This window comes from Acanthopagrus latus, chromosome 12 (genome assembly GCF_904848185.1).
Source record: "Acanthopagrus latus isolate v.2019 chromosome 12, fAcaLat1.1, whole genome shotgun sequence".
NCBI classification, from domain to species: Eukaryota; Metazoa; Chordata; class Actinopteri; order Spariformes; family Sparidae; genus Acanthopagrus; species Acanthopagrus latus.
The window spans coordinates 20,593,346-20,616,053 of NC_051050.1; the positions used below are offsets into that span (position 1 = coordinate 20,593,346).

At 43.0% G+C, this 22,708-nt stretch overlaps 1 protein-coding gene and 1 long non-coding RNA gene across 16 annotated transcripts in view; both read right to left on the bottom strand.

Moving 5' to 3' along the window:
- Positions 1–1,595: 1,595 nt before the first annotated feature.
- Positions 1,596–6,442, bottom strand: LOC119029479. Of its 3 annotated transcripts, none has more exons than XR_005078006.1 (3): positions 5,930–6,442; positions 5,523–5,672; positions 1,596–2,512 (listed from the first exon to the last, which is right to left on the bottom strand). It is a non-coding gene; the product is annotated as an uncharacterized LOC119029479 (long non-coding RNA). The 3 variants fall into 3 exon arrangements; XR_005078005.1 differs by lacking the exon at positions 5,930–6,442 and having other exon boundaries at positions 1,596–2,332; positions 2,401–2,512; positions 5,523–5,912; XR_005078004.1 differs by lacking the exon at positions 5,930–6,442 and having other exon boundaries at positions 5,523–5,912.
- Positions 6,443–10,898: 4,456 nt separating this feature from the next.
- The window catches only part of mast4 (microtubule associated serine/threonine kinase family member 4), a 99,964-nt gene continuing 88,154 nt past the window's right edge, over positions 10,899–22,708 (bottom strand). For 12 of the 13 annotated variants that reach the window (XM_037116415.1, XM_037116413.1, XM_037116412.1 and 9 more), the window contains 8 exons: positions 22,029–22,150; positions 21,587–21,801; positions 20,255–20,455; positions 19,584–19,810; positions 18,912–19,034; positions 18,518–18,654; positions 17,549–17,733; positions 10,899–17,454 (listed from right to left, as the gene is read on the bottom strand). In XM_037116415.1, the coding sequence (XP_036972310.1) occupies positions 13,895–17,454; positions 17,549–17,733; positions 18,518–18,654; positions 18,912–19,034; positions 19,584–19,810; positions 20,255–20,455; positions 21,587–21,801; positions 22,029–22,150 (4,770 nt within the window). In that variant the 3' untranslated portion in view covers positions 10,899–13,894. The remainder of the gene's footprint in view (positions 17,455–17,548; positions 17,734–18,517; positions 18,655–18,911; positions 19,035–19,583; positions 19,811–20,254; positions 20,456–21,586; positions 21,802–22,028; positions 22,151–22,708) is intronic. The other variant, XM_037116414.1, reaches the window with a different exon arrangement.

Consider the following 22,708-nt stretch of genomic DNA (forward strand, 5'->3'; position numbering starts at 1 on the left):
GCCAAAAAGTCCCCGTTTGATACTCGAGTTATCTGGGACAGCCTCAATCCTGCACTTACGTTAATCCATCCGTTGCAGCAGTACCATGCAGTCGGCGCCTGTGACACGGGACTGAACCAAAGCAGATTTGCAGTGATCTACAAACCCGGATGGCATACACTGCGTCTGAGCCGGGGGGGCCTCTTACGCAAATTCAACCAGCTGTGGCTTTTTTTGGGCCGTGCGTGCAGGGAATGTGTTTACGTAACGCTCGTTTTGGGCTGTTTTCTCTCACACAGCACGTCCTATAGAAAGTTGAAGGCCCGCAGAGAGGATTATTTATGTTTATTCACTTTTTTTTTTTTCTTCCTGTTTTCTTGGAGGCACAAAGACATTTTTTGTCCTCCATTCTTATGTAGGGTAAAAATCACTGCAAAATCTGTGGCATCTGTGACATACACACTGCTACTTAGTGACAATCATACGCCGCAAAGTTATCAACATGTCCCAATTTATTTACTGCTCACTGTAGAGTAAAGTATTTAGTGTGTATTATGTCGGGAGAAGGGAAAGAGCGCACGAGAGAGTGGTTGTCAGTAGATATTAGAGATATAGGATAGATAGATAGATAGATAGATAGATAGATAGATAGATAGATAGATAGATAGATAGATAGATAGATAGATAGAACCGCTAGCGAAAGTCCTTGAAACCTTGCCAGGAGCAACTGTCATGGGTTGAAGACACAGTGAATATCCTCCCAAGGTGGACGAGCTTTTCAGGAAGTGTCCCAGAAACGTCAACAACAACAAAAAAAAGTTAACATTCAAAAGACACAGCACTCTTGTAACTCTATTAATCACGATAGGAACGAAAGGAGGAAGCGAGATGACATGACAAAGTCTGCAGGGAGAGGAAGTTGCAGTGGACGGATGATTCAACAGAACATCGGATCAGAGTCTGAGACAAAAGGACTTCTCACCGACGTTCAGTTCCCGGCTGACAGTCAAAACTTTTATTTCTGGACAAATAAGCCAACTTTCCTTCTCAGAGACATTCAATTTGCTCGGTAACACGGTTCAAGTGTTATTCAGTATCAACGCAACACGCAGTAAATCTTCATTTTGGCCTTAAATCGCTCACTTTGAAGCGCTTCTTCTTAGTTTTAATGCTGCGTTTTCTCTGCCAGGAAGTGTTTGAAGCAAGTGTCCCGCTCAGAGACATTCACAGCTGAATGATTGTGATTGACCACATGGTCTGAGCTGAGTTTCATAGGCTTCCACACACACACACACACACACGCACACCAAACAGTCATTCGGCAATCTGACAGTGAAAAACACTCCGAACTGTTTCATTTTGTATTCACGCAACACGCACTAAATCTTCATTTTGGCCTCCTGACAGTGAGAAAAACACTCACTTTGAACATCTTTTCTTGGTTTTAGCTGAGTTTCATGTTCACAAACATTCGGTGACCGAGCTGACCGTCACCTCGTGTTTATTATTGTAACCACGACAACGAAGCCTCTTTGGTTTCATACAGTCAGAGGACACAAATTCATCTGATCGTCAAACAATAGTCGTACCTTTCCATTATGCAGACAGCCCAGATGTACTTTTCCAGCACTGATATAACTGTTTAATGTCTTTTTACTGTTGTAGCTGGTTGAGTTGTCGCCTCAGCTTTACACAGTTGGGTCGTTGCCACGTTACAATTTTTATAAAACATCTTAAATGTCAAAGTGACCATAGATTCTCTTCCTTGACAAAGAACAGTAGCATAGAAATGGAAAACACTGATGAGCACAAGTATCTTAAAATACAAATATATGTTATGTAGTCGATTTAAAGTGTAACCGACGCAACAAACGACAGCCCGTCGTCTACTAAGGCTCCAACTCTCCCTGCGTGTCAGATTGTATACAACATGTGAACTCAGCGTTTCAGGCCCTGCGCTCATCTGCGTTAACCTTAATGCGTCTCTCCCAGCATGGGCCATAATGGAGGCTCAGAGTCCAGTCCCGTTTTTTTTTTTCTCCCCTGAGGCTGAGAATCAGAGGCCTGATCTGTGCTAAGCCCTGGAGCTTAAACCCCTCTCAGACACTCATTAATGCGCTCGCTGTGGGACCACACCACACCGGGGTTATGTCACTCTCCTGAGCCCGGAGCCCGGGGCCCGACCCTGTGTCTGACAGAGGGATCTTCTCATCCTCCCCCCCCCCGATCCCCATCTCCATCCTCCTCCTCGCCATCTTCATCCTCTTTCATGTCTTCACTGACCACTGTCTCTCAGCCTCTGACACTTGTCTGACCTTTACCCCCCTCACCCGCTCCACAGGTCCCTCTGAATCTGACGGCAGAAGGAAAGAATCATCAGGTGTTAGCTGTTAATCGGCATGTTAAGAGGTCTTTACTTACCTCTCCACACAGCTCCTGAGAGACCATTCACTGAGCATACACATTCATTTTACATCAGTCTGTGTCTTCTGTGTTCTTCCCTGACGGTCGTGACCTTCTCTGGAATACAGTTCTGTGAACACGCCGAGAAAAAAAAGAGACAACTTTTACTGCAAATATGAGACATTAATGTATTTTTTATGCACACATCATATAAAGGAGCACTCGCACGCCTTACATGCACACTAATATTCAGCAAAACAGCGGTGGAGCATTATCCTAAACAACTGAAGTAGATGAGGACTCGTGTTGAAATGCCAAAAATAACAATGAAAATGAACATAAAATGTAGCTTTTAAGCTCAGATTTAGGCTTAACAAAGGATGTTGAAGACGTCTTTTCATGTCAATTTGGGACTGCGGAGGGAAAGGGGATGAAAGATGGAGACTGTGTTTGCACAGCCGAACGGGTCCAGCAACGAGGGAAAACTTGTATTTTTTCAAGTATGTGGAACGAGCAGCTCCACCTGTTCCATTTCTCCAAATGCTGACACGTTAAGAACACGTCAGGTCGCGTCAATCCAGAATGCACGGTGGCATGTGAACGGGAATTGACGAAACATTAATTTTAAATTCAACGTCATGGAGAACTGTCTTTTCTTTTTCAGAACAAGGTCAAAAACACAGCATTCCTTGTGCATGTAAGTGTCATCGGTAAGCAGGTGACTCAAAGTTGAAAAGTTACGCTTGTCCTGACTTGAGCTCGATTTATTTAGCTAAACATAGCATCCATAAGCCACACTTGATTATCCTTAAGCGTGGCAGGGGGTTGCCAGAGTCAATCCCAGCTGACAGTCAACCTCAATCACAAAAAAAAACAGACGACCATTCATGCACACGTTCATCTTCGGGCTATTTACAGACACAAAACTGACCCAACAGAACTTACAACTTTCAACTCGCCTCAGCGATTTTGATGTTACGCAACGTCTCAACGGTTCATTTGTGTTTTGAAGTGTAATAGAACCTACAAAAACAGAAATGGTATGTGTGACTCTCTCTCTCTCTCCTTGCAGCTTCAAATATCTATGTTCTGGATTGTGCAAGAAGCAAAGTTCACATCTTCTGATGCATGACTGGAAGAAGAAAACGCCAGAAGTGATGATTGACAGGGTCCAAACAGATGAGAGCTGTTGATCATCTGAGAGTCATGTGTTGTTTTTTTTTTGTTTCTCTTACCTAACGGGTTGCTTGGAGGGGAAATAGTAGTTTGGCAAACATAATCCTAAAGCTGCAGCACTCAGCATTTTCCATGTTAACGATCAATTCAAGTTCTGTGTTTAAGGTGCAGGTCACCTCATTCCTGTGGAGCAGTTTAGCATCTTTCAGCTCAGTGTTTTGGATATTAGCTTGGCCCAAAACTTTACTTTACACGGTTCACTCTCACCGCTCCCACAAACCCAGGTAACAGCTCTTTTTTTAATCGTAAATGTTATGAAAATCCGATTGTACGCTAACTGCGCAGCACCAAACAGCAGTCAAGCAAAGTTAGCGACAAGCATGTAAACACAGTGGAGGTTTTAGCAGCTAAATTCTGGGCCAAATATTTTCCTCATGAGTTGGTTAAGGAACAAAAGCCGAGCTGAAATCAGGCTGAATACTGGAATTAAGTTCATTTGTTGGAGGAAACCACAGCTCCAAAATGACTGATCACGTTGCGCAACGTCTGTAAACATTCAACTGTTGGCTAACGCTCGACAAAGCTATGTTTACAGTACAGTCATGTGAGTCAGCGCCAGTTGGAGCTGAAGATTTTAAGACTGAACATGAAAAACATCTGAGGGTGTCGGCTCTGTTGTCCCCATCGGCGCCTCAGCCCTGCTCGAGTGTAGCAGCCCAAAGCTACATTAGCTGCCACACCTGAACCTCCAGCTTAACAGCTAATTAGCTGAATTAGCTGTTGACCTAGCTGCCTTATTAGCTTACTTGTGTGTTTTTATACAACAAGCAAATGTAATTAACCTTTTACTTGGGGGACCTTGGGGTTTTTAACCCTAACCCTAACCCTAGAAAATTGGCTTGAGGCTTAAACGGTTAATCTTGTCTTTGTTCGGTAAAAGATGGAAACTTGAATTCAGACGGTGAACATTTGTGGTTTTCTGGTAAGTAGGCTCAAGAAAATAGGTCAAAAGATGGTTAATTTCTTGACATTTCCTGAGTTTATTTTGTTCTTCCAGATGAAACTACGAGGGCAATCAGATCATCACCTCTCAGAAAGTGGTGTTACGAGACAGGGCAAACTGGGGCTCGCAGGCTAGTATGCTAACTCTTGTGTATATTTCTGCAACAGAGTACATGAAACGTCAACACTGTTGTTTCGTCACACTCAGCTGATAATGTAGCTTCATTCTTTGACAGTTTTAAACAAAAAATTCTGGCCCTATATTACAAATTGCCCCTTCAAAGGTGTAATTTGTATAATATGACCAGAACGGACAGCTGCTGCTCACTATACGTGTTGTTGTAGTTAGCTAGCTGCCATTGGCTAATTAGCCTAATTAGCTGTGGAGCTAGTGGTCTTATTAGCTGACTTGAGTTTGCTTTGATTGAACGGAGTTTGTTTTACGACGGGTTGACGAGGCATATGAAGCTCGTCTCAGTTTGTTAAAAGAGATAAACTTCAATTCAGGCAGAGTAAAAGTGTTATTTTCAGTTTCGTAAGCATAAAAATGTTTGAAGGTCAACAAGTCAGAGTGACCTGGCCAGATGTTCCTTGTGTTCGTTCCAAAGATATTGAGGTTTTGACGGATTACTTTGTTTTTGCTTTCTAAAGGATGAGTTGTGGGCCAGATTTCCCCGAGAACCCCAGCAGAGAGGAAGTTAGAAGTAAAAGCCCCTTTTGGTTTTGGAGACATTCGTGTTACTGGTCAGTTGTGACTCATAGGAGGAAAACTATCAAGTGTCTGAAAGCCCCCGCTGTTTTAAAACAATCAAGACGGAGGGATAAAACAGCAAAAAGACTAGGAAAAGGACTATAGTTGTCATATGGTCTGGCTCTAGAAGACTTCTCAAGGTATTTCTATTCTATTATAGGTAAACAGTTATTCCACAACAATATTTGTCTTATATTTATTTATCTATTACCTCTTGCTGCTGAGTGGTTGGCCGATTACGAGACAGGACAGGCCGGGGCTAGCTGGTTAGCATGCTAACTTCAGCAGACATCTCCTCATCAGAGCAGCCTACATTGTCTTCTTTGGCATGTAGTGAACTCTGTTGTTTCTTCACACACTGCTGATGATATAAGTCCACTTTGTGAATGTTTCTAACACATTTTCTAGCTGTTTCTTTTTTCATTTTGCACCTTCAAAAACGCAAACTGTGAGTCTGCCGGCGTTAGAAAAGTGCAGTGGTAAATGAATGAAGTGCTCATCTATGAATTTAAAGTTATAAAAACAAACTTTGTGAATGGCTGGATTAAGAAAAAACAACAAAGCAGCCCTCATGTGTTTTAATCAAGTCCATCCAGGCCTTCTGGAGTCATGCGTTACCTTTCTCTTTCTTGCCGCTCCCCCGAGTCCCACACCTAAAAAACAAACACTATCATCCGTCTGTTTAAACTGAAGTCATGGTATAAATATAAAACTTTAACCAAACAAGCTCGTGACACAAGTACTTTCACAAAGCATACAATCTTTGAAAAGGAGCGTTTTTGCTGACCCGGCACTGTTCGGCATCTGAGCTCACAGTATACACAAGCGCGCTGGTTCAACCCACCACTTAGCCGCCTGACACACTGACCACAAAATCATCCAGTCATACATCATCCCCTCATTTCGACTGTAACTACGCAGGGCCCTGTGAAGGTTTTAATCAGCGCTCTCTTTGTGCCCTGCCACACATGGAGGCTGCTCATTTGTGCTCCCGAGCCCGAGAATCTCTTTCAAACCGAGCATTTCATCACGACAGATTCAGTAATCACCAAGTGTTCATTCATCTCACTGCTGCAACACCGACGCTTCCACGAATTTCCGAAAATAATATCCTCAGAGAGTGCCTCGCAATCTCCATTTTGTGTACTTTAGCATCGACTAACCCTGAACTTGACCGGCTGCTACCCACCCACCCACACACACACACACAAACACGCACTTCACCTTGTCTCTACATTGCGTAATCCATTTAACTTTATCAACACGACGAAATACGTCACGGCAGCAGGCATGTCACACGGTCGTCCGTATGTCTGCAGGGTATACATGAGAGTTTGAACTGTTGCGTAAGGATCGGGGATGTTTTCACCGCTGCTTCTTCCACAAAATGCATCTGAAATACTTTAATTATGTCTACAGGATTACGCGCCTTACAGCAGCTTTACTGTGCAAATAATAAGCAAAAGCCAGAGCAGTGAAAGTAGGGAAGTAATAACACAGACGGTGGAAACCGACACCATGAGAAATGTTATATTTTCTGACACAGCAGCGGTGGTTTTTGTTTAACATCTCTAGCATGAGAGTGAACCTCCTCCTACACAACGAGCTCGCTCCTCCCCGTGTGCGAGACGGGCCAGCAGGGCTGAGCGCTGGAAAAAGTCGGCCAGAAGCCATTAGTTGCAACATGAGATATGAGAGCTGGGCCGGCGTTTTTGGCTTCCCCCCAAGTCACAGAGTGTACTTGAACAAATTCCAGCAGCAAAAGTTAATACAGGGCCAGAGTGGATTTATCTCTCTGTGTCTCGGATTGCATGTGTCTACAGGAACGAGCAATCTTCCCACCGTCGCTCTCGGCCTCTCCACTGCTTTATTTATAAGATTCACTTTTCTCTACTCGTCGTCGAGAAAGCTCTTTAAAGACAAATATGAGGGAAACAGCAGATGTTTCAGAGATTTCACCGCAGCCGCAGCGCAAACTGTCGGGATATTGTGTGTTCATTTGTTTGACAATGTTATTTTATTTATTTTTAGCCCGACTACCACTAATACTACTTGGCAGTGATGGTCTGTCAGTCAGTTGGTCCTCCAGGTTCTCCTGAATGAAATGCAATACAGACACAACAGTTGGATTGTGTTGCCATTACATTTTGTACAGACATTCGTGGTCCCCAGAGGGAGAAGCCTGCTGGGTGTGATGATACCTTGACTTCTCTTCTGGCAGCACCGTGAGGTTGGGATCTTTACTTTGCTTGACACATCACAACAACATTGGATCCAGGAAAATATCTCTATATCTAGCAAAGAGGATGGCACATGTTTTGATTCATTGTCACAAGATGATAATTTTCCAGTGACTTTGGTGATTTGCTGACTAATACTGTTGCACCAACGTCTTGACTCCAACAGTTTTGGTTCAGAGATAAACATCTTGACAATCCTTAATTGGCACCATAATTCATGGATTGTTGTGAAAATTAGTACAGACATTCATGGTCCCCAGAGGGAGATCCCTGCTGTTATTGATTATTCCCTGACTTTTCCTCCAAGAGGTTGAAGTCTCTACCTTTGTGAATTATCTTGACAACAACTGGATGGATTGCTATAAATTTGGAACAAGCGCTCATGGTACCCAGAGGATGAATCTTAATTATTATGGTGGTGCCCCTTATTATTCACTTAGCTCCACCAGCATGCCAAAGTGGGAACTTAAAATGTAAAATATCACTGCAGCATGTTTTCAGACCGACATTCGTGGTTCCCAGATGATGATTCCTAGTGACTTTGATGGTTTCTCTGGCTATTTCTGACCCCCCTGACTTCTCATCTAGCGCCACCATCAGGTAAAGTTCAATTTGACCAAAAATATTCCCATCCGCCTCAGCTGTTCTTCTAGTTTAGTGCCCATCAACAAATGTTGGTAGGCTAACAAGGAGTGATGTCACCCACTGGTTTGTTGGGTTCCAAAGCATCAAGTTTGGCATTATGGCCATCGCAATGTTGGATTTTGGAGCCAGAAGTGACCATATTTGGATGATATGCTGGTTGGATCTGACAAAGAAACTCACCTTTGCTTCAAATGTTGCTCAGTGGCCACCAGTGGTATTACAAACGCTGCTTCATGGTCCATTCTACTGCAAATGGTGCCATAATTTACCTCATGAACATCAAGAAGGCTTGAATACGTTTTCTCATAAGCTCAAATACAATCAGACTTATTTGTGAAACCGGTGGAGTCGCCTCCCCGTTAGGAAGAAGGCAGTTATAAGACACTTTCGCATCGACTTCACTTTTCAGACTTGGAAACTGTTAGCATCACGTTAGCATCACGTTAGCTCAAATCACTGCTGTGTCTAATAAGTAGCAGCGCTGCTAGCCGGGCTGTTGAAGTGTAGTTGTTTGTTTCTCTACAGTGTACATGTGTGTCTCTGTGCACACATATATGCTCCCTCCACACACACACACACACACTTTTAACTCCACACCCTATTGATAATGGCACACACAGCTGGTCACATCATTAGTATTGATCAGTGTTTCCAAAACGGATTACGAACCAGACAGCCTCCACTCTCCGGGAGCCACCAGATGGACAATGAAGATACATTTTATTATCCTCACAATCTACTAAGAAAAACCAACCAACCATTTTTTATTTATTTATATGATGGAGGGTAAATGTTAAGGGGTGAGTTCAAGTGGTGGAGTGCCAAAGCGCTGCGTTTGCAGACTCTAATGAAAGGTGACAACAAAGAGGAATACGGTTGAGGGGGGGATGGTTCGTACGTAGAGGGTTTAGTTTTACTTCATGTAGCAACATAACAAAATATGATGACATGCTTTTAAAGGAGTATCAGAGTGATGTGATCAGGGTGTTCCTCCATTAACAAGATATCTTTTATGAGATGGTATTTTGAAAAACAGCCGATGGATTAAAGGGGTCGACATGTCGTACATTACAGATGTAAAGATGCAGTAAAGGCCTGCAGCTGCGACGCACCACGAGACAGACATTTTGTCTGCAGGGAGGAAGAAAGCTCACAACCAATTAATGATAATAAATTAGTTACCACAATGCTCTCTTTCTCCCCCCTCCACTCTCCCAACAGTTAACCCCATTCCTCAACACTAAGAGGATTTTTTTCCCCACATTCATTCCTGTATTTATTATTTTTTGCTTAGTAATCAGTCTGTGTGGATGCTGATCCATCTGTATCGTTAATGCTATAATCTCGTGTGAAATGACAGTTAGTGAACATCAACAGGAACTTATTATCTGTAGGAGGAGGAGGGGTGAACGTGCATTAAGCCTCAAATATTTAATATGTCCTTGTTTCAACAGACAACACCTGTAATATGGTCATAAATGAATATCAAGATGCAGCAGGAACGCTGTAAAGTCCTTAAAGTCCGGTCTGACACTGTTTGGAGCTGGTAATCGGTGTAAAAGAGACAGTTTAATTATGCAGCTTTATCAGATTTGTTCTAATCTTGAGAGGATTTCCGTTCACGGCACTACATTGCTCTGCTGCGTCTCCACTGATAGATGTTACACAACAGAGGAGCTGCACCGAGCAGCACACAGGTGGAAGGATACTGCCCCCTGTTGGTGACACACTGCACCACTCATGGGTGACTTGGACCTGTATGAGCATCACTCTTTGTAAATTAAAGACAAGAGGAGGGCTTCTTTTTATGTTTTATACAATAAATAAATTCAAAAGACAATATGTGTAAGACATATTATCTTCTGTTCGCAGTATGTTAAGTATAATAAGGAAAATGCACTAAAAAGTATTATGTTAAGATTTTCAATGCTGTAAAATGTCCCATGACTGTTTTATTATTACATACGACATCATTAGATTATTATAATGACTCATGCATAATGTAAAAGCAGGATTTTACTGTTGTAGTTGGTTGAGGTGGAGCTCATTCTGCACTGCTCTGTAATGATTATTTTCATTCTGGATTAAACTGATGATCGTTCTACATTGACAGACAATCGATTAATGTAGAACGATCATCAGTTCTACCCAGGATGAAAATTTAAAAAGAAAATCTGAAATCAGTGAGAAACGCCGTCACAATGTTTGTTCTGTCCAAACACACATCACAACCCTCCACAATATCATAAATCAACAAAAATCGGATTTATTGAAATAATTCAGAGGAAATGCCCAAGGTGACGGCATGAAAACCTCAAACCCTCCATTTTAACATGGAATTCACTTACTTTTCAGTCAGCCGTCTCATCGTTTAAGTTGTTATGTAACATCAGATTTTACAAGATCTTCATCGTATGTTTTGAGTTTAAAGATCAGATATATATGGTGTAAAAAGAGTAGAAGTACAACATGGCACGGAAAGACAAGTACTTCAGAACAACAGGGAATGAATTCAGTGACATTCTTGTACTTAATTGATTTAATCTAATCTTTAATCTAAGTTATATTTTTATTTTTAGGAAATTTTTCAAGGACATTATTATGGTTTTATTCCGAAATAATGGACTTTTTACATTTGATAAACAATTCAACTAGTTAAAACTGAAGACCACATTCTAAAAATCAAAAGAGGAGTGAAGAGATTAATTTATAATTCCATTTTATTTTCAGTATTACGCAACATTAGAAGTATAAATATCTGTTTTAATATACAACATCTATGACATCCATAGAGCTTTCCTTGGGCAAATTACAAAACTCAAAACACTTTTATTGCACATATTCTAAAAGACAAACCATCGTTAAGCGAGTTCATTTAATACTAGTTTTGCACAGAGGAAGAAAACGGAAACTGAAAAGACAAGCAGACGAAGAAGAACCCGACATGTGATAAGACATTGATTTACTGCACAAACAAAATGTTCTTATTAAACATCCTTGTGGCAAAAGAGAGCAAAGTCTCACACTACTAGAAACAACATTATCCGTGACACAGAACATAGATTTGGCAAATCAACAATATACAAAATATACATCCATGATGCTTTGTAAACAAACATTGAATGTGCTTTGAGGATTTAAATGTCAGTCGTCACAAGAGAAAGAAGAAAAGTGTTGAAAAAAGAAAAACACGCGTTCGATCGTTCAAATAAAAAAACTCAGTGATTCATGTAAAGTCAGGACGAGTGGGGAATTCATGAACCACTTTCAGTTCCAGTTTCACTCCTCGTCTCGCCCTCCGAACTGAACGCTGGCAAAACATTAAGGTGCATTTGTTCTCTCACAATACATCGGCGATACATTTACAATATCTAATGCGAGTAAACATCAGATTAACATTAAAATCTCTGCTATCAATCTCAATGTGTTTCGGTTTCATTCTCGGATACAGTATGTCGTTCAGACTATGACGTGTTTTTCTTTTTGACTCGTCGACATGGAGTATATGTAGTAGACAAGATTATCGTTTTTTTTTTGTTTTTTTTTTGACATAGCCAGCACGACGGAGCAAATACTGCATTACATACTTAGTGTCCTAGGCTACTTTCTGGTTGTCCTTTAGGGTTTTGCAATCTAAAAAGGCATCTACAGTATAGAAATGTGTTTGTGTGTGCGAGTGAATCGCAGAAAGTGATACGGATACATGACAGCCTATAAGTGTAGTACCAAGTATTTGTAAGTTCAACATCAAATGTATGTTGTGGACACGAACTTCGCGATGCAAATAACCAGGATTCTTCATATATAATCTCTAAAAGGAACAGTTCACCGAAAAATGAAAAATTCACTCATTATTTACTCAGCTGCTGAAAAGCAGTCGATTGAAGTTTCGTAGACCACAAAAATTTTCTGGAGCTTCACAGTAAAACAAAAAGGTGCCATATGTAAGAATTAAAAATCCAAAACCTCCTTTGCAAGAGGTGTTAATGAACAAACTTCCCCGAGCTAACTAGCTTCAGGTTCTTACATATTGCACCTTTAAAAAGTATGTTATTTACACCCTCAAAGCGCTGTTGAGCTCATGCACCTACTTCAGACAAGGTGCAGGTTAACACTTTTAGCTTAGCAGCTACAGTGAAGCTCTCGGCTTAAAACGGTGTACAAAAAACATCTCTTTAAATCAATTTGGGATCTCGGGGCTACTAGAGAGTTTTAAAACAATTCTCCAACTACTTTAGTTGTTCTGGATGATGCTGCAGCACTGTTTTGCTGAGAAGCTCCAGAAATGTTTGTTGGATTACTTCATTTTTGGCTGAACTGTCCCTTTAAGCCAGCTGTTGCTCAATATGAAGAACTAAACACTCACACATGACTTGAACAACACTGAGACTGAAGCCTGATGTCAAAAGATCCTTTGAAACCATCTCTCTGTGCTCGCCGTCCGACCTTTATCGCTCTGCACAGACATGGACATGATGCGCAGACGATGCCCGAAAGCCTTCAGAAATCTAACCGCAGCAATTATTTTGCAAAACATAAGCAGAACTGCTGGTTCGAAAAACTTTTTTTTTTCCTCGTATATTTCACACAGTCATCACCCTTTGAACTGTCGTGAGCCAGCAAATACATCCTCGACAGTAGAGACATTCTAGGGAATCACTGACAGCCCTCACAGTTTCGTTATATAATGCTACATTTTTAGAAATAACCCAGTTACCCCCTCATGCCTTTTTCCTCTCTCTCTCTCTTTTCTTCAAGTTAAATTTGGAACATGTAGGTCACAAAGCAGAAGATGCCTTTTGACGAGATACATCACAGTAGCTTACTTTTAGACCACGGAGTTATCAAGCAGAACGTGATACTCTTTTAACATCAAGCATACAAACAAAATGACACTGCAAAATCCTATACATATGATACAAACATGTAAGCCCATGTATCCCCGTTTTACAGTGTTATCATATTTACACCCTATTGCATAAAAATCAAAAATATATGTACAGATGTCAGAGGAATGTGAATTAACACCACAGCTTGCTAAGAACAGCAAGATTTATTTTCCTATAATCCTAAGGCCCCTTCACTAATTTATGATTTCTAGAACCGTGACATGATTCTGGATCTTCTTGTGAAGTTTTTAGGTGCATTCCCTCCATGTACCACTGCACAAACCCCCCCCAAAAAAAAAACGTTAAAACCGATTTCACTGAACAGAAACAATCGTGGTGCAGCTGCTAACTTTTTGCCGAGTGAAATTTGTGTGGTCTACTGCATTTAAAAGACATCAGGTCCTCCGAAGTCTACAAGTAAACAGTGCAAATAAAAAATCTTTTATGGCACTGACTCTACAGTACGTCACAACCTTTGTAAGGCTACTTTACCCCCGTTACCCCCATTGACATACTGATTGCACGAAAGCATTCGGGGATCGACAAAAATTTACCAAACATTCACTTAAAAGTAAAAACGCGAGAAACGTCAGAAATCATCAGCAAATGAATGCCTACATTCAGACCTAGAAACACGTCACACACTCACACACACATCTGCCTCTCTATCAGCATGTAACAGCTTGCCCGGTCCTCAAACAAAAAAAAAAGAAAAATAGAAGGCATGATGATGTTTGCACAAAACATTTCTAACATTTTACTACATCTGGATTCTCGGGACAGCGATGATGCCATCTTCACTTCCCTCTTTATTTTTTGTTGTTAGAACTACGTGGAGACTCTTTCTGCTGCTTGCACCTGCCAGCGTCTTTGTCTGAGCTGTCCTTCGGTGCAGATGGCGCAGCTCTGGGTGCGTCTCTTTTTGTGTTTTTCTGCGCAGACGTCAGTTCTTGGGCAGTTTCTTTTTTCTTCCTCTCAGCCTGCTCCTTCTTGCTGAGGGTCACCTGTTTGTCAGGGGTGGTGGTTCTGGTATCCGGGCCCTTGTGACTGTCCGGTTTGGGGGCTTCCTTGGATAGCTTGCCACCAGTCTCCTGGGGTGCGCAGCTAGAGATCCTGCCCGAGACGGCGCCGCTGCTCGGATCCTTTTTGGCTGCAGGTTTAGGCAGCACTGGCGGCGGATCGGGCTGTAAGGGAACATCTGGCGGCAGCTGGTGTTGAGGTGCAGCGAGAGGTGAAGGGATGTGTTTTGGTTTGGAGTCATGATGGTTTTTAACAACCGGGGCTTGGTTTTTGGGGGAAGGGTCTTTATGTTTGGCATCAAGGGTTTGTTTAAGAAGTGTTGGAGCTACAGATGTCTTTAGAGTGGACGAGGAAGGGCCAGCTTTAGAAGGGAGACATTTTGGCTTCGAGTCAGTGTTTGGAGCTGCTACAGAGCTTTTGGGCTGGGTTTCTCTTTGCTTCATGTCAGCATGACTGGGGGAGTGTGTCAGCTCCTCCTGCTTCACGTCAACACCAGCGGGTGGCGGTGCGGCTTGTTTCTGTTTAGAGTCATGGGTTACTTGAGCGTTTGAAGTTGGGAGCGCAGATTCTTTAGACAGATCTCTCTGTTTGTTGAGCGCTGGGACAGGAGGAGCTGCACTGTGTGATTTCACCTCCACTGTTTTTGTCTCCTTCTCTGTTTTCACAGCGGTGTGTGCTACAGTTTGTGGGTCAGGCCTCGACTTTACATTTTCAGCTGCTGGAGGTGAACAGTTCTGTTTTTCTTTCACACTGATTACAGGTTCTTCTTTTCTAGAGGTGCAACGTTCTGGATCAGACGATTTCTGTTGTGCTTTTTCGGCTGGATTGTTTTTCGATAGCTGCTCTGACACATTCTTAATCTTTGGTGAGACGGGATCCTCTTTTTTCTGCGGCAATACGCAAACCCTCTCTATTGCACCACCGGACACAATTTTATCCTTTTTATTTACACTCAAAGTTACATTATTTAACGAGGTGACCACAGTAGAAACGTCTCTCTTCTGCTCTGCTTTAGCAGCTGTGACACACGTGTTGACTGGATCTCCAGCCACTTTCACAGCTGATCTGTTAGCTTGCACACTGTCCTTACTAACAGATCTTTCTGAGCAGTCCTGGCTTTGAGATTTCAAACTGCAGGTTTTAACTTTATGTGCAGGAGCAGACGCTGATGCTGTCACAGAGGCCTGCGGTTGTGTTTTGGAGGAGCAGATGTTCACCGGCTGCTGTTTAGTTTCTACAGATACAGATGAGTTGTTCTGTGCTTTAGAAACAGAGGTCATGCAGGAGTTCTGTGCCGTTTTCTCACTGCTCTGACGCTGACCTGTATCCAAACCACAGTTTATACTCTGCTTCACTGACACAGTTAACAGCTCACAGGCTGCTGCAGCCGGAGACTGCACCGTTTTCATATTCGCCTCCGGCTTCGCTGAAGTCAAAGAGACTAGTGTGTTGGCGCCGTCTGTGTGTGGTGTGATTTCCGGCTGCTCCACTTCATCCTCCTGATCCTCATTGCTGACTTCCCGTATGGAGGGTGTTTTTCCACACGAAGAGAAGTGGGAGCTGTGTCGAGGGCCTCTGTGTTCGTGAGCCAGTGTTGACCCGGTCTTCAAACCCGTCCTGCTCTCTTGTTTAGCAGTAAAGCTCGACGCCTCCACTTTGCTGGTTTGAGCCTTTAAAGATTCACTGAGTCGATCCTGTGTTTTCTCACCACTCGTACTGATTTTCCCCTCTGTGGCCGCATTATTTGACTGATCTTTGGAGGCGACTATGCTATTTAGAGAAGAAACAGCTTCAGGGCTCGGAGACAAAGTCAGTGGGCTCTTCAGCTTGTCTGCTGTTTTCAGTTGTGGGATGGTTATCTGTCTCTCCGTCGGGGTCTGGAGCCAGATTGGAGGACTCATAGAAACAGTGTCGCTTGTGTTGTCTGCCATCTTAGATAAACAGGTTTCTGTCTTGGACACTCTGGGCCCTGAGAGCAGACCTATATCCAGAGTGCCCTCCAGAGGTCTGAGTGAGGACACATGGCGTCCTTCCAGTTTATATTCAGACGATGTCTTTCGAAGTGAGGACTCTGCAGAGGAGATGAGCTGGAGTTTTTCCACAGCGCTCTCTCCTCTACCGGAGAACAGTTTTGGGGCCAGGCCTTCAGGGCTGGAGTGGACACTTCCCAGTCCGGCCTTCATGTGGTCATGAGTCATGGCCGTGTCCAGCTGGAGGCTCTTGGACCTGGTGGAGCCGAAGTGCAAGTTCTCATGGATGCTGGAGGAGCAGCGACACATGCAGTCTTCTCGTTCTTCAAATGACAGCCTCTTCCTGGTGAACTCGATGTTTGGAGCCTTGAAGTCCAATCTGTCCGGCTTCATGTTGTCTTTACTTTGTCTGGAGTGCTGCCACTCTGGGTGGACGGAGCACAGAGAAGATCTGAGTCCTCCGTCACTGTCACCGCTGCTACCAGATGTATCAGCCATGCCCTCAGAGACACGTGTGTTGAGTTTCTTATACAGCACATCTTTGAGTGTTGTGCTCGCAGCTTTGGGCTCCAGAGGACCAGAGTCTGGGCTGCTTTTGGTTTGACTCCTGGATGGAAAATCATCCCTGTCATCACCACACGCGGAGGATGATTCAGGGTCACGTAGGGCGTCTTGCTTCTGTAGCGACTCCCTCCTCTCTGACCAGTCCTGCCTCTTCACAACCACCTTGGACTTCAGCTTCTCCTTGTCCAGCTCCTCCACAGACTCCTGCCGGCCCATCTTGCGACTGATTGGCCTCTTTAGGCAGCCCTGCTCAACAGGTCGCACACGGGTGATTGCTGGTGGCTCGCAGGCTGTTTCTTCCACACTCTGCAAGACGGTGTAATCCCTCTCCCCGGTCCTCACTTCCTCATCCTGCACCTCCTCTTGGGTCACTTCCAGGCTGTGTTTTCTGGGACACAGGTGCTTCTTATCTCCAGTGTAAGACGGGGACAGCTTCTCCTCAGACTGGACTCGTTTCAGGAGGGGCGAGCGAGGCGGCTCAGCACTTTTGGGACGCACGATGTGGCGAACAATGGTGGGTGGGGAATGAATCTTGGCTGGGAAGGACTGTGTCGTCTTGGAGATGGCGACAGAGTGCCCACTAAGAAGGGGAGAGGGTGAGCGCTGAGGAGATGTCGGCTGAGGTGTAGGCGAAGGCGTGCGAGCCAGAGGAGAAAGGGGGATGCTGCCGGCAGATTTGCGCCGTCCCTGACGAAGCCTTTGACCCGGCAGCTTGGGGCCGAGGCCGTGGAGAGTGCTGGGACGAATGTGGCCCGAGCCTGCAGGGGAGTTTGGAGCGCTGGAGCTGGGAGAGCTGCTCTGGGAGGAGTTTCCACCTATAAGTTAAAAGAACAAAAGAACATGGTTATCAGTAATTTCACACACAAAATGAAAACAAACAGTTACATCAGAGTGAGTTGAAATCCCCACCTGACTGGGTGAAATCTGGTGTGGGGCGGAAGGCGGCGGTAGGGGAACGGGGGGAAAGACTGTGGGTAGGGGAGCCAGGGAGACTCTCACCAGATGACAGGGAGTGGTTCAGAGAGGAGAAACTGCGGCTGGTATGCAGGAGAGGAGAGGGCTGCATGGCAAAACGTCTGAAAAGGGAGCGTCGCCTGGAAGAAAGCAAAGTGAGACAGAGAAATTAGTCCAGATTCATTTGAACACCTCCCGCGGTCGTCTTTTATGATGTGTGATTTACTTTATTGCTTGAAGTAGTTTGTTAAATCTAATGTACACATGTCAGTGCAAGAGTAAAATACAAAAAGGTAAGTAAGAAAGGGTGGATGGATACATAATAGCTTAGAAGTGCATTAGAAATCAACATAAACATCATATTGCTTCAGAATTAATACATTTTTTGCCATTATGCTTTTTGCATTTCTATATTATTACATTATTTGCTTTTCTCACTGTACACACATCATCCTGCACATTTTCACAGTCTCCTTAAGATGCAAAACAGCCCATTGATCCTACAGAGTGATCATTCACATATTAAAATATCCCCCCAGTGGTGTCTTTCTGCCCCCTAGAGGACAATAAGGAATATAGTAATGCTCAACTGCATCTCAAGCAGAACTGTGTCGCAGTTTCTTTCTGCGTTGAACCAGCACATGAATTCTTGACTCTGGTCGTCATTAGCTTTGAGTATGGAACCATAATACTGTCAAGACCGACTGAACTGGTCAAAAATTGTGTCATTTTCCAACATTTGTCACTTTCTGAACAATCTTTCCACAATAAATGGTTTTCATGAAACACAAAATCTGTGTATTTAGAAAGTTTAAGATTATAGTGACACCATGCGGTTTAAATTGAAAGGGAAACCTAGAGTGGAAAAGAAGAGGGAGACAAAAGCCTTCAATCTAGAGTGAATAAAATGAAAAGGTTAAGTACCTTTCTGGTGTCCGCTCCTTCTTGGGCTTTTTGGCACATCGGACCATTTTGCTCCTGTAGCTGTTCCTTCTCGCAGGACCAGTTTTTATCGAAGTGTTTTCAAACGGGGTTGTGGAAATTGCCACTTTGCTGCCACTCTGAGAAGGAAGGACAACACTTAGGATGACATTTTGTCTCTCAAATCCAACAAAGGACTAAAACTTAAGTCAGACTACACAAATGTTACATTTCTAGTTATTAATCTAAATTTAATTTGCATTGCAGTCAGGATTAATCAGTGCTAACCACTGTGTATGGTATACAGAGCAATTACATGACAAAACTACATTTTCCAAACACCAAGAAGAAAATCATTAATAACTTGAAATGCTGATAAATTAAAACTCTGGTTTACCTTGAGCAGGAGCTCCACCACCTCAGTGTGGACGAGACCGTGAACTGCTTCTCCGTTCACATGAGTGATGAGGTCTCCAGCTTTCAGTCCAGCTTTATGTGCAGGTCCACCGTCTTCTACATTCTGATTGACAGACACAAGACATATTTATTATTGTTATCATCTCTATAATCACGATCAACTAAAACTAGGGTTTAAGATATTTTTAACATTCATGTATCAGCAAACAGAACAATAGGCGCAAAAATTGTTTTAACGAAGTGGTCAAAAACGGTATTTCGTGTTGTACTATTACTGGAATAGTTGCTGTGTGGTTACAACATGTCACTATAGTTTTGTTGACAAACAGCTAACTTAAATAGTGCAGGAACTAAGCTTTCAAACTGCTTCTCACTGTCTGAATATTCAGGGAAAGAAACCAACAGATCAAATATGTGCTATCACAAAATCCAGTTTGCTTTGTTTTCACAACAAAAACAAACAACAGAAGACCAGAACAGAGTACCCTTGGAAGCTGAATGAGATTTCATCTGTACAGCCTTCACAAGAACTACATTGGCAAACATGTCACAGTTTGTTTAAACTGCACCCAACAGATAAAATAACGCACTTTTACAGATTGCCGACCGATAATTGATCACGACTTGTCTACTACAGGCCGGCAATCCTTACCCAAACCATATGGTAGACAGTGTAGATGTCACCGTCACAGGCGTACACCCGGATCGCCCTCAGCGTGAAGCCAAACTTCTTCCCTGAGCTGTGGATGACGATGGGCTGCCGTGGGTTGGCGGTGAACAGGGAGGAGTCTCTGCTCGGAGATGAGTCTCTTGAGGAAGGGTCTGAGGAGAGGGAGTAAGGAGACAGGGGGCTGGCCAGCGGAGAAACCCCGAACATATCTGTAAAAACAAGAGATAATCACCACCTGAGAAGACTCCTTTATTCAATCAATCAGACTCTGACCGGCCCTCCAGTCAGTAGTGAGGTGATGCCATAAAGCTCATGAGCCTGGTTCATTCTGCTCCTGCTGAGGGTGAAACTAATGGGATTTTCTCTCTCCTGCCTTGCCTGCTTGCTTTACTTGTTAGCGGCTTGTACTCGGCTACTCGCCCGCAGCCACTCTGCAAAATGGAACTCACAGCAGGTGTCATGCTGGGTCAATTTCGCACGGATCTATAGGGCGCTTTCATCTCTTTCACATTATTTGTTCAAAGTCCGCTGCTCTTATTGTAATTCTGCACATGGTATGGCTCTGACATACTCCAACCTTCAACAGAACTGCTTGAGATCATATTTTTCAGTCAGCGTATGCATCTCTTTCTGCATGCTGTTCTTCGACTTACCTCCAGGGATCATGAGGGACAGGGCTCCGGTTGAGACAGACTTTGGGACTTTAGCCACAGCCCCGGTCTTCTCTGCAGCACTCTCCGGCCGCAGGGAGTTGCTCTGAGCCCCCTGATCTGCAGAGGTATGGCTGGTACTGTCTGGGCTCTCCAAACCCTCACCTCTGGGCGTCAACTGGTCCAGATGTTCAGAGAAACTTCCTGTTTTTTTTTTTGTTTTTTGTTTTTTTACAGAAGATGAGAATAAAGTGAGGTACAGAACTACATCACATTTAACTACATTAACGTGCATAAAAAACACTGATATTTTGAAAAATTCTGTCTTTTACTGTAAAGCTCCAGCCAGCAGGCAGTTAGCTTAGCCTAGCAAAACATATGGACTACAAACAGGGAGAAACACTGCCCACAAAACCACACTTTGTCATTTTTACACTGTTTTCTGTACAGAAAAAACACTGAAGGCATATTGTGTTATTCAGTGATTGTTAGAGGTTTTGTAAGCTAACAGAATCCTCCCACAAACAGCTCTAAATTTAGTTAGCAGATTCTATCTTGATTGTTTTGAGGTTTACAGGTTACTCGCTTGTATTTGAGTGACAAAAATACAGTGAAAAATACCAAGGAAAAATTAAGATAGAAAAACAACATTTAAAGCAAGGATATATGTGTCAGCTATAGGCCATGAACCTATAGAGGGTATTTCTGACCATTAAAAAAGCCAGCAAAAAAAAAAATTATCTAGTTTGTTCTCTGTTTATTGACCTTAAAAAAGCCTGAGCAATGTTTTGGTTCGACAGGCTTTAACAGTGTTTTACTGATAAATCCTTCTTGTAGTGTTTTGCTGCATGAAACAGCAGCTGTATTCTTGTATTCTTGTGAACTAGCTTGTATTTTGTAGGAGCTACTCTTTCCTTTGGTGTGGTCTGCTGTTGTCCTCTTTAGATTAGACTTAGATTAGTTTTCTTTGAATGGAAGTAAAAAAAAAGGCCAAAGTACGAATGCTGAATGAATGTACCAATTAACTTCTAACATATCGGAAAACAGATCCTTGCACCTTGAAACAAATTCCATTCTTAAAGTTAACACTTTAAAGTTTCTTTAATTATAGTCCAATGTAGACTCACCAAAGACTATTTATCAGTGACTTATCTAAATAAAGCTGGTTTCCTGCTTCTCTATCTTGCAAAAAGGCAGCAATTCCCAGCAATTCACTTACAGTGGAAGGGGAGACACGGCTGTAGTTTCATTGTTTACAACTTGATGTGCTTTATGAAAATAAAAAACAAGCATTTGTATTATATATCTGAATACTATGCAGCTCTAGTTTTGTACCAGAGAGTGTGGCACCGCTGTGGGTGCTGCCCGGGGTTGTAGCGTCAGGCTCATCCTGCGGGAGCTCTCCGATGGAGAACGAGGTCTTGCTGGGGTCACCGAGGCCTGAGGTCTCGTCTCCTTCGCTCTCTGCTGAGATGGCAAACTTTGGTAACAAGTTGGGCCGAGGACCCTGATTGACACTGTCGGTGTCTGTCGAGTGGGACAGTGACGGCCTGGTGGAAGAACAGGACATATTCTTAGAAGATTTTCGGCAGAACAAGCACTTTTACTTTTGATATTTGATATATTTCTACATCAATCTAAGGTACCACCACTGAAGTTGGAGAATTATTAAGATGACATTTCTGCAACTATTTTTGTCAATAATCAAAAAGGCCTTTTCTTGTCTTTAATGCAATGTTCGATTGTTCAATGGACTAAAGTACGGAGGAAAACATACATTTCAGTAAAATCTGGCGTCCAGCTAAGAGTGTCAACAGTGAGCGGGCTCTCGCTCTTCTTCCCCTCCGTCTCTCCTTTTTCCTCCAGGTGCCCTCGGGACAAATCCAGGCTGCTATAAACCTGACAACAACACAGAAGCAAAGGCTCACTTCAGTTCATGCAGCCTGTAAATGTAAAATTATTTTGACATGCAGATGTTTCAAAACACAGTCAGGTTTAGAAAACTGATAAATAAATGTATAATATTCTGTGCAGCTAGCATTGGTTAATACAGCAGCGTTTTTAATATGTACAATTAAAAGTGGAGCAGAGACACTGTGCTGTCTGTGTTAATGCAGAACTCATCATGTCTAACAACCCTGGCGTTCATGTGGAGGTTCATTGTAGCTCGACACTTCCTCTGAGACGCCCCGCTGCTTTCTGAGACGCTGTAATTCTTTGTTTTGATGTGAGAGGAGAGCATACTGCAATGCAGCACAACAATGACTCCCAGCTTATATGACTCTATTGTGTATTGTGTTCTACAATAAGAAAAAAAAGAAAGAAAGAGAGAAAAAAAACCCATCTGATTTGCAAGCGGAAAATATATGCAAAGCTGAAATCTATGTTTAATACTGTAGGGTTAAAAGGGGAGCAGGAGAGTTGGGGGCACAAATTTCCATATGAAATTAAACATTC